General features: G+C 46.8%; 1 protein-coding gene across 1 annotated transcript; it reads left to right on the top strand.

Moving 5' to 3' along the window:
* Positions 1 to 205: 205 nt before the first annotated feature.
* LOC311165973 (visinin-like) lies at positions 206 to 12,680 on the top strand (the record flags this gene model as incomplete). Its single annotated transcript, XM_084227467.1, has 3 exons — positions 206 to 286; positions 4,871 to 5,159; positions 12,569 to 12,680. Coding segments are annotated over 3 exons (482 nt in total), but the record flags the coding sequence as incomplete, so codon positions are not given.
* Between the last annotated feature and the right edge of the window lie 46 nt (positions 12,681 to 12,726).

The raw sequence follows: 12,726 nt of genomic DNA, 5'->3' as shown, positions 1-12,726 counted from the left end.
AATTAATAATTAATAATTAATAATTAATAATTAATAATTAATAATTAATTAATAATAATAGAAAGTATAGAATGTATAGATCAGTGTGGTGTAACGTATGGAACACGGGCACGCGCTACTCGGAGGAGGAGCTGTGCCGCTGGTGCGTTAATAATGATCATTAATGATTAATGATTAATAATTAATAATTAATTAATAATAATAGAAAGTATAGAGCGTATAGATCAGTGCGGTGTAACGTATGGAACACGGGCACGCGCTACTCGGAGGAGGAGCTGTGCCGCTGGTGCGTTAATAATAATAATTAATAATTAATAATTAATAATTAATAATTAATAATAATAATTAATAATAATAGAAAGTATAGAACGTATAGATCAGTGCAGTGCAATGTATGGAACACGGGCACGCGCTGCTCGGAGGAGGAGCTGTGCCGCTGGTCAGTTAATAATTAATAATTAATAAATAATTAATAATTAATAATTAATAATTAATAATTATAAAAAGTATAGAACATATAGATCAGTGCAGTGTAACGTATGGAACACGGGCACGCGCTGCTCGGAGGAGGAGCTGTGCCGCTGGTCAGTTAATAATGATAATTAATTATTAATTAATAATTAATAATTAATAATAATAGAAAGTATAGAACGTATAGATCAGTGCGGTGTAACGTATGGAATACAGATTGCTACAGCGCAATGTATGGAACACGGGCACACACTGCTCGGAGGAGGGGCTGTGCTGCTGGTGTGTGAATGTATAGAATGTATAGAATGTATAGAACGTATCGAACATATAGAATCTATAGAATGTATAGAATCTATAGATCAGTGCAGTGTAACGTATGGACCGCAGATTGGTACAGTGCAATGTATGGAACACGGGCACGCGCTGCTCAGAGGAGGGGCTGTGCCGCTGGTGTGTGAATGTATAGAATGTATAGAATGTATAGAACGTATAGGATAACCTAGATCAGTGTATGGTGCAATGTATGGAACACGGGCACACACCGCTCGGAGGAGGAGCTGTGCCGCTGGTGCGTTAATGTATAGAACGTATAGAATGTGTAGAATGTATAGAATGTGTAGAATGTATAGAATGTATAGAATGTATAGGATAACCTAGATCAGTGTATGGTGCAATGTATGGCTGGTGTGTGAATGTATAGAATGTATAGAATGTATAGGATGTATAGGATAACCTAGATCAGTTCAATGTATGGAACACGGGCACACACCGCTTGGGGGAGGGGCTGTGCCGCTGGTGCGTGAATGTAAATTCTCGCAATGTAAACCATATAGATTATATAGATTGGCACGGTGCAGTGCGTGGAGTACCGGGGTGTAGCACAGTATAGAAAGTGTGTGGTATGGAATAATGCAATGCAATAAAGTCCTATCGTATAGAATAATGTATTTAGATTTAATGTATATAACTATATCGTATAATAAGGTAATACAGTATAGAACAATATAGATCAGTGTAATGTATAGAATGATGGAGGGTAATAAAGGATATGAAGTATATGGTGTGGAATAATAGAGTATAATAAAGTAATGTATAGAATATCGAGTACAGCGTAATGTATAGAATAATAGCATATAATGAGGTAATAGAGAATATTTCAGTGTAGTACAGTGCAGTATATAGGATAATAGCCTATAATGCAGTGATATGGTATAGGATCATATAGTACAGCATAATGTATAGAATGATATCCTATAATGCAGTGATATGGTATAGGATCATATAGAACTGTATAGTGTATAGAATGATATCCTATAATGCAGTGATATGGTATAGGATCATATAGAACTGTATAATGTATAGAATGATAGCCTATAATGCAGCGATATGGTATAGGATCATATAGAACTGTATAGTGTATAGAATGATATCCTATAATGCAGTGATATGGTATAGGATCATATAGAACTGTATAATGTATAGAATGATAGCCTATAATGCAGCGATATGGTATAGGATCATATAGAACTGTATAATGTATAGAATGATATCCTATAATACACTGATATGGTATAGGATCATATAGAACTGTATAATGTATAGAATAATATCCTATAATGCAGTGATATGGTATAGGATCATATAGAACTGTATAATGTATAGAATGATATCGTACAATGCAGTGATATGGCATAGGATCATATAGAACTGTATAATGTATAGAATAATATTCTATAATACACTGATATGGTATAGAGGAATGCAGTACAGTATAATACAGTCTATAGAATGCTATAGAACTGTGTAATGTATAGAATAATATCCTATAATACACTGATATGGTATAGAGGAATGCAGTACAGTATAATACCGTCTATAGAATGCTATAGAACGGTATAATGTATAGAATGATATAGTATAATGCACTGATATGGTATAGAGGAAGGCAGTACAGTATAATACAGTCTATAGAATGCTATAGAACTGTGTAATGTATAGAATAATATCCTATAATGCAGTGATATGGTATAGGATCATGTAGTGCAGTATAATGTATAGAATAATATCCTATAATACACTGATATGGTATAGGATCATATAGAACTGTATAATGTATAGAATGATATCCTATAATGCAGTGATATGGTATAGGATCATATAGGACTGTATAATGTATAGAATGATATTGTATAATGCAGTGATATGGTATAGGATCATATAGAACTGTATAATGTATAGAATGATATCGTACAATGCACTGATATGGTATAGGATCATATAGTACAGCATAATGTATAGAATAATAGCATATAATGAGGTAATAGAGAATATTTCAGTGTAGTACAGTGCAGTATATAGGATAATATCCTATAATGCAGTGATATGGTATAGGATCATTTAGAACTGTATAATGTATAGAATAATATTCTATAATACACTGATATGGTATAGAGGAATGCAGTACAGTATAATACAATATATAGAATGCTATAGAACTGTGTAATGTATAGAATGATAGAGAATAATGCAGTGATATGGTATAGGATCATATAGTGCAGTATAATGTATAGAATAATATCCTATAATGCAGTGATATGGCATAGAGGAACACAGTATAGTACAATACAGTATATAGAACACTATAGAACTATATAATGTATAGAATGATATAGTATAATGCACTGATATGGTATAGAGGAAGGCAGTACAGTATAATACCGTCTATAGAATGCTATAGAACTGTATAATGTATAGAATTATATCCTATAAGACACTGATATGGTATAGGATCATGTAGTGCAGTATAATGTATAGAATAATATCCTATAATGCAGTGATATGGTATAGAGGAAGGCAGTATAGTATAATACAATATATAGAATGCTATAGGATTGTGTAATGTATAGAATGATATCCTATAATGCAGTGATATGGTATAGAGGAACACAGTATGGTACAATACAGTATATAGAACACTATAGAACGGTATAATGTATAGAATGATATCGTATAATGCACTGATATGGTATAGAGAAACACAGTATAGTAAAATGCAATATATAGAACGCTATAGGACTGTGTAATGTATAGAATGATATCGTATAATAGACTGATATGGTATAGGATCATATAGAACTGTATAATGTATAGAAATGATATTGTATAATGCACTGATATGGTATAGAGGAATGCCGTGTAATTAAGTAATTAACATGTGATTAAGTAATTAATCAGCCCGCTGCTAGGATGGAGTCGGTGTGGGGGGGATGGGATGGATAAGGAAATACGGTAATAAAATAAAAACAACAATAATGCAGTGTAACATATAAAATATATATGTTATTAATGTGTGCAGAAATAATACAGACATAAGGTACACCTATATAATAAATATAATTATATAAATATGAATATGACTTAATGATGATAGTGGTGATGGTGATGGTAATGATAAATAATAATGATAATAAAGATAATGATATTGATAATGATAATGATAATGATAATGATAATAATAGTAATAATAATTTTTCCTCTCCTGGTGCCGCAGGTACGAGAGTTTCCAGCAGCAGTGCCAACGATGATAATGACATTATTAATTATTAATTTTTAATTATTTTTATAATTATTTTCCCAGGTACGAGAGCTTCCAGCGGCAGTGCCAATGATGATAATAACATTATTAATTATTAATTATTAATTACTAATTACTAATTATTAATTATTATTATTAATTATTTTCCCAGGTACGAGAGCTTCCAGCGGCAGTGCCAACGATGATAATAACATTATTAATTACTAATTATTAATTATTATTATTAATTATTGTCCCAGGTACGAGAGCTTCCAGCGGCAGTGCCAACGATAACAATAACATTATTAATTATTAATTATTAGTTATTAATTATTAGTTATTAATTATTAATTATTAATTATTAGTTATTAATTATTAATTATTCTTTTCCCAGGTACGAGAGCTTCCAGCGGCAGTGCCAACGATGATAACAATAATTATTAATAATAATAATTTATTATTTTCCCAGGTACGAGAGTTTCCAGCGGCAGTGCCAACGATGATAATAACATTATTAACTATTAATTATTAATTATTGTCCCAGGTACGAGAGCTTCCAGCGGCAGTGCCAACGATGATAACAACATTATTAATTATTAATTATTAATTATTGTCCCAGGTACGAGAGCTTCCAGCGGCAGTGCCAACGATGACAATAACATTATTAATTATTAATCATTAATTATTGTCCCAGGTACGAGAGCTTCCAGCGGCAGTGCCAATGATCATGATAACATTATTAATTATTAATTATTAATTATTAATTATTAATTATTAATTATTAATTACTAATTATTAATCATTAATCATTAATTATTGTCCCAGGTACGAGAGCTTCCAGCGGCAGTGCCCCGACGGGCGCATCAGCCGCGCCGAGTTCGAGAAGATCTACGGCACCTTCTTCCCCAACTCGGACCCGCAGGGCTACGCCCGGCACGTCTTCCGCAGCTTCGACACCAACGACGACGGGACGCTGGACTTCCGGGAGTACATCATCGCCCTGCACCTGACCTCGTCGGGAAAGACTCACCTGAAACTGGAGTGGGCGTTCTCCCTGTTTGATGTGGACAGGAACGGCGAGGTCAGCAAGAACGAGGTGCTGGAGATCATCACGGTGAGGAGAAATGGGGTTTGGGGTGAGAAATGGGGATTTGGGGTCAGTACATCATCGCCCTGCACCTGACCTCGTCGGGAAAGACTCACCTGAAACTGGAGTGGGCGTTCTCACTGTTTGATGTGGACAGGAACGGCGAGGTCAGCAAGGGAGAGGTGCTGGAGATCATCACGGTGAGTTTGGGGTGAGAAATGGGGATTTGGGGTGAGAAATGGGGATTTGGGGTCAGTACATCATCGCCCTGCACCTGACATCCTCCGGGAAAACACACCTGAAACTGGAGTGGGCATTTTCACTGTTTGATGTGGACAGGAACGGCGAGGTCAGCAAGGGAGAGGTGCTGGAGATCATCACGGTGAGTTTGGGGTGAGAAATGGGGATTTGGGGTGAGAAATGGGGATTTGGGGTCAGTACATCATCGCCCTGCACCTGACCTCGTCGGGAAAGACTCACCTGAAACTGGAGTGGGCATTTTCACTGTTTGACGTGGACAGGAACGGCGAGGTCAGCAAGAACGAGGTGCTGGAGATCATCACGGTGAGGAGATTTGGGGTTTGGGGTGAGAAATGGGGATTTGGGGTCAGTACATCATCGCCCTGCACCTGACCTCGTCAGGAAAGACTCACCTGAAACTGGAGTGGGCGTTCTCCCTGTTCGACGTGGACAGGAACGGCGAGGTCAGCAAGAACGAGGTGCTGGAGATCATCACGGTGAGGAGAAATGGGGTTTGGGGTGAGAAATGGGGATTTGGGGTCAGTACATCATCGCCCTGCACCTGACCTCGTCAGGGAAAACACACCTGAAACTGGAGTGGGCGTTCTCACTGTTTGACGTGGACAGGAACGGCGAGGTCAGCAAGGGAGAGGTGCTGGAGATCATCACGGTGAGGAGAAATGGGGATTTGGGGTGAGAAATGGGGATTTGGGGTGAGAAATGGGGATTTGGGGTCAGTACATCATCGCCCTGCACCTGACCTCGTCAGGAAAGACTCACCTGAAACTGGAGTGGGCGTTCTCCCTCTTCGACGTGGACAGGAACGGCGAGGTCAGCAAGGGAGAGGTGCTGGAGATCATCACGGTGAGGAGAAATGGGGATTTGGGGTGAGAAATGGGGATTTGGGGTGAGAAATGGGGATTTGGGGTCAGTACATCATCGCCCTGCACCTGACCTCCTCGGGAAAGACTCACCTGAAACTGGAGTGGGCATTTTCACTGTTTGACGTGGACAGGAACGGCGAGGTCAGCAAGGGAGAGGTGCTGGAGATCATCACGGTGAGGAGAAATGGGGGTTTGGGGTGAGAAATGGGGATTTGGGGTGAGAAATGGGGATTTGGGGTCAGTACATCATCGCCCTGCACCTGACATCCTCGGGAAAGACTCACCTGAAACTGGAGTGGGCGTTCTCACTGTTTGATGTGGACAGGAACGGGGAGGTCAGCAAGAACGAGGTGCTGGAGATCATCACGGTGAGGAGATTTGGGATTTGGGGTGAGAAATGGGGATTTGGGGTGAGAAATGGGGATTTGGGGTGAGAAATGGGGATTTGGGGTCAGTACATCATCGCCCTGCACCTGACCTCCTCGGGAAAGACTCACCTGAAACTGGAGTGGGCGTTCTCACTGTTTGATGTGGACAGGAACGGCGAGGTCAGCAAGAACGAGGTGCTGGAGATCATCACGGTGAGGAGAAATGGGGTTTGGGGTGAGAAATGGGGATTTGGGGTGAGAAATGGGGATTTGGGGTCAGTACATCATCGCCCTGCACCTGACCTCCTCCGGGAAAACACACCTGAAACTGGAGTGGGCGTTCTCCCTGTTTGACGTGGACAGGAACGGGGAGGTCAGCAAGGGAGAGGTGCTGGAAATCATCACGGTGAGTTTGGGGTGAGAAATGGGGATTTGGGGTCGGTACATCATCGCCCTGCACCTGACATCATCAGGGAAAACTCACCTGAAACTGGAGTGGGCATTTTCACTGTTTGACGTGGACAGGAACGGCGAGGTCAGCAAGAACGAGGTGCTGGAGATCATCACGGTGAGTTTGGGGTGAGAAATGGGGATTTGGGGTGAGAAATGGGGATTTGGGGTCAGTACATCATCGCCCTGCACCTGACCTCCTCGGGAAAGACTCACCTGAAACTGGAGTGGGCGTTCTCCCTCTTCGACGTGGACAGGAACGGCGAGGTCAGCAAGAACGAGGTGCTGGAGATCATCACGGTGAGTTTGGGGTGAGAAATGGGGATTTGGGGTGAGAAATGGGGATTTGGGGTCAGTACATCATCGCCCTGCACCTGACCTCGTCAGGAAAGACTCACCTGAAACTGGAGTGGGCGTTCTCACTGTTTGATGTGGACAGGAACGGCGAGGTCAGCAAGAACGAGGTGCTGGAGATCATCACGGTGAGTTTGGGGTGAGAAATGGGGATTTGGGGTCAGTACATCATCGCCCTGCACCTGACATCATCGGGGAAAACACACCTGAAACTGGAGTGGGCGTTCTCCCTCTTCGACGTGGACAGGAACGGCGAGGTCAGCAAGGGAGAGGTGCTGGAGATCATCACGGTGAGGAGATTTGGGGTTTGGGGTGAGAAATGGGGATTTGGGGTCAGTACATCATCGCCCTGCACCTGACATCCTCCGGGAAAACTCACCTGAAACTGGAGTGGGCGTTCTCACTGTTCGACGTGGACAGGAACGGCGAGGTCAGCAAGGGAGAGGTGCTGGAGATCATCACGGTGAGGAGAAATGGGGTTTGGGGTGAGAAATGGGGATTTGGGGTGAGAAATGGGGATTTGGGGTCAGTACATCATCGCCCTGCACCTGACCTCGTCTGGGAAAACACACCTGAAACTGGAGTGGGCGTTCTCACTGTTCGATGTGGACAGGAACGGGGAGGTCAGCAAGGGAGAGGTGCTGGAGATCATCACGGTGAGGAGAAATGGGGTTTGGGGTGAGAAATGGGGATTTGGGGTGAGAAATGGGGATTTGGGGTGAGAAATGGGGATTTGGGGTCAGTACATCATCGCCCTGCACCTGACCTCCTCGGGAAAGACTCACCTGAAACTGGAGTGGGCATTTTCACTGTTTGACGTGGACAGGAACGGCGAGGTCAGCAAGAACGAGGTGCTGGAGATCATCACGGTGAGTTTGGGGTGAGAAACGGGGATTTGGGGTCAGTACATCATCGCCCTGCACCTGACCTCGTCAGGGAAAACACACCTGAAACTGGAGTGGGCGTTCTCACTGTTTGACGTGGACAGGAACGGCGAGGTCAGCAAGAACGAGGTGCTGGAGATCATCACGGTGAGTTTGGGGTGAGAAATGGGGATTTGGGGTGAGAAATGGGGATTTGGGGTCAGTACATCATCGCCCTGCACCTGACATCCTCCGGGAAAACACACCTGAAACTGGAGTGGGCGTTCTCCCTCTTCGACGTGGACAGGAACGGCGAGGTCAGCAAGGGAGAGGTGCTGGAGATCATCACGGTGAGGAGAAATGGGGATTTGGGGTGAGAAATGGGGATTTGGGGTGAGAAATGGGGATTTGGGGTGAGAAATGGGGATTTGGGGTCAGTACATCATCGCCCTGCACCTGACATCCTCGGGAAAGACTCACCTGAAACTGGAGTGGGCATTTTCACTGTTTGATGTGGACAGGAACGGCGAGGTCAGCAAGAACGAGGTGCTGGAGATCATCACGGTGAGGAGAAATGGAGATTTGGGGTGAGAAATGGGGATTTGGGGTGAGAAATGGGGATTTGGGGTCAGTACATCATCGCCCTGCACCTGACCTCGTCTGGGAAAACACACCTGAAACTGGAGTGGGCGTTCTCACTGTTTGATGTGGACAGGAACGGCGAGGTCAGCAAGAACGAGGTGCTGGAGATCATCACGGTGAGGAGATTTGGGATTTGGGGTGAGAAATGGGGATTTGGGGTGAGAAATGGGGATTTGGGGTCAGTACATCATCGCCCTGCACCTGACCTCGTCTGGGAAAACACACCTGAAACTGGAGTGGGCGTTCTCCCTCTTCGACGTGGACAGGAACGGCGAGGTCAGCAAGAACGAGGTGCTGGAGATCATCACGGTGAGTTTGGGGTGAGAAATGGGGATTTGGGGTCAGTACATCATCGCCCTGCACCTGACATCCTCCGGGAAAACACACCTGAAACTGGAGTGGGCGTTCTCACTGTTTGACGTGGACAGGAACGGCGAGGTCAGCAAGAACGAGGTGCTGGAGATCATCACGGTGAGTTTGGGGTGAGAAATGGGGATTTGGGGTCAGTACATCATCGCCCTGCACCTGACCTCGTCAGGGAAAACTCACCTGAAACTGGAGTGGGCGTTCTCCCTGTTTGATGTGGACAGGAACGGCGAGGTCAGCAAGGGAGAGGTGCTGGAGATCATCACGGTGAGTTTGGGGTGAGAAATGGGGATTTGGGGTGAGAAATGGGGATTTGGGGTCAGTACATCATCGCCCTGCACCTGACCTCGTCGGGAAAGACTCACCTGAAACTGGAGTGGGCGTTCTCACTGTTTGATGTGGACAGGAACGGCGAGGTCAGCAAGGGAGAGGTGCTGGAGATCATCACGGTGAGGAGAAATGGGGGTTTGGGGTGAGAAATGGGGATTTGGGGTCAGTACATCATCGCCCTGCACCTGACCTCGTCTGGGAAAACACACCTGAAACTGGAGTGGGCGTTCTCCCTCTTCGACGTGGACAGGAACGGCGAGGTCAGCAAGAACGAGGTGCTGGAGATCATCACGGTGAGTTTGGGGTAAAAAACGGGGGATTTGGGGTTTGGGAACAGGGAGGTCAGCAAGAACGAGGTGCTGGAGATCATCACGGTGAGTTTGGGGTGAGAAATGTGAGATTTGGGGTTTGGGGTGAGAAATGGAGGATTTGGGGTTTGTGAACAGGAAAGTCAGCAAGAGCGAGGTGCTCGAGTTCATCACGGTGAGATTTGGGTCAGAAAACGGGAAATTTGGGGTTTGGGAACAGGGAGGCCATCAAGAGCGAGGTGCCGGAGATCATCATGGTGAGATTTGGGTTGGAAATGGGGAATTTGGGGTGAGAAATGGGGGATTTGGGGTTTGGGGTGAGAAATGTGGGATTTGGGGTTTGGGAACAGGGAGGTCAGCAAGGGAGAGGTGCTCAAGATCATCACGGTGAGATTTGGGTCAGAAAATGAGAAATTTGGGGTTTGGGAACAGGGAGGTCAGCAAAGGAGAGATGCTGGAGATGATCACGGTGAGATTTGGGGTGAGAAATGGGGATTTGGGGTGAGAAATGGGGATTTGGGGTTTGGGAACAGGGAGGTCAGCAAGAACGAGGTGCTGGAGATCATCACGGTGAGATTTGGGTTGGAAAATGTGAAATTTGGGGTTCAGGAAAGGGAGCTCAGCAAGAGCAAAGTGCTGGAGATGATCACGGTGAGTTTAGGGTGAGAAATGTAAGATTTGGCGTTTGGGGTGAGAAATGTGAGATTTGGGATTTGGGGTGAGAAATGTGAGATTTGGGGTTCAGGAAATCTGGGATTGGCTGATCCCAGAGGAATTTGGGGGTCCCCGCCCTGGGGGCTCCCCTGGATCCAGGAATTCCCTCCGAGCTGTGGGGGAGGGGCTCTGACCCTCCAGCCCTTCCCCCACCCAGCCTCCCCCCTCCCCCCCCCTCCCCCCCCGACCCCAATTAACGCCGGGGTGGGGGAGGGGCGCTAATTGGCTTTGCCCCTCCCCCGCTCCCCTGATCCCGGATTTTCAATCCCGGATGGAAAAAACCCCGGGGGGGGGAGGGGCGCCATAAACGGATCGGGGAGGGGGAGGGGAAGGGTCAGTCCCCTCCCCCACCGGCCCAGCGGGGCCGGGTTTGGGGCCCCGGAGCCGATTTGGGGTCCCCGGAGCCGATTTGGGGTCCCCAGACCCATTTTGGGGTGTCCAGAGCCGTTTTTGGGGTCCCCAGGCCCATTTTGGGGTCCCAGGAGCCGATTTTGGGGTCCCGAGCAGTCCCTGATGGTTTTGGGGTGCGGGTGCTGTTTTTGGGGTCCCCAGAGCTGTTCTGGGGTCTCCAGAGTCGTTTTTGGGGTCCCCAGACCCATTTTGGGGTGTCCAGAGCCGATTTTGGGTCCCCAGAGCCGTTTTTGGGGTCCCCAGGCCTATTTTGGGGTCCCCAGAGCTGTTCTGGGGTCTCCAGAGCCGTTTTTGGTCCCTATGCCCATTTTGGGGTCCCCAGTGTCGTTTTTGGTGCCCCCCGGCCCATTTTGGGGTCCCCAGTATCGTTTTTGGGGTCCCCAGACCCATTTTGGGGTCCCCAGTGTCGTTTTTAGGGTCCTGGACGGTCCCTGATGGGTTTTGGGGCCCCAGAGCTGTTTTAGGGGTGCCCAGAGCCGATTTTGGGGTCCCCAGACCCATTTTGGGGTCCCCAGTGTCGTTTTTAGGGTCCTGGACGGTCCCTGAGGGGTTTTGGGGCCCCAGAGCTGTTTTAGGGGTGCCCAGACTGATTTTGGGGTCCCCAGAGCCGATTTTGGGGTCCCCAGAGCCGTACTGGGATCCCCCAGGCCCATTTTGGGGTCCCCAGCGCCGATATTGGGGTCCCGGGTGGTCCCTGATGGTTTTTGGGGTCCGTGAGGATTTTTGGGGTCCCTGAGGATTTTTGGGGTGCCGTTTTTGGGGTCCCCAGCGCTGTTTCGGGATTTTAGGGCCCCTGAGAATTTTGGGGTGCCGTTCTGGGGTCCCTGACGGTTTTGGGGTGCCGTTTTTGGGGTCCCTGAGGGGTTTTGGGGTCCCCGGTGCCATTCTGGGGTCCCTGACGGTTTTGGGGCAGTTTTTGGGGTCCCCGGTGCCGTTCTGGGGTCCCTGAGGATTTTTGGGATCCCTGAGGATTTTTGGGGTCCGTGATGGATTCGGGGTGCCGTTTTTGGGGTCCCTGAGGTTTTTGGGGTCCCTGGTGCCGTTCTGGGGTCCCTGAGGATTTTTGGGGTCCCTGACGGTTTTGGGGCGCTGTTTTTGGGGTCCCTGACGGTTTTTGGGGTCCCTGAGGGGTTTTGGGGTCCCTCAGGGTTTTTAGGGTCCCCGGTGCCGTTCTGGGGTCCCTGAGGATTTTTGGGGTCCCTGAGGATTTTTGGGGTCCCTGACGGTTTTGGGGCGCTGTTTTTGGGGTCCCTGACGGTTTTTGGGGTCCCTGGTGCCGTTTTTGGGGTCCCTGAGGGTTTTTGGGTCCCTGACGGTTTTGGGGCGCTGTTTTTGGGGTCCCCTGACGGTTTTTGGGGTCCCTGAGGGGTTTTGGGGTCCCCGGTGCCGTTCTGGGGTCCCTGACGGTTTTGGGGCGCTGTTTTTGGGGTCCCTGACGGTTTTTGGGGTCCCTGAGGGTTTTTGGGGTCCCTGACGGTTTTGGGGCGCTGTTTTTGGGGTCCCCAGGCGATTTTCAAGATGATCCCGGCCGAGGAGCAGAAGCTGCTGCCCGAGGACGAGAACAACCCCCAGAAACGCGCGGACAAACTCTGGGCCTACTTCAACAAGGGCGAGAACGGTGCGCCCCAAAAACCCCCCAAAAACACCCCCAAAAACACCAAAAA

The sequence above is a fragment of the Fringilla coelebs genome (assembly GCF_963513975.1).
Source record: "Fringilla coelebs genome assembly, contig: SCAFFOLD_485, whole genome shotgun sequence".
Classification (NCBI taxonomy): Eukaryota; Metazoa; Chordata; class Aves; order Passeriformes; family Fringillidae; genus Fringilla; species Fringilla coelebs.
This window is presented reverse-complemented; position numbering and strand designations above follow the sequence as displayed.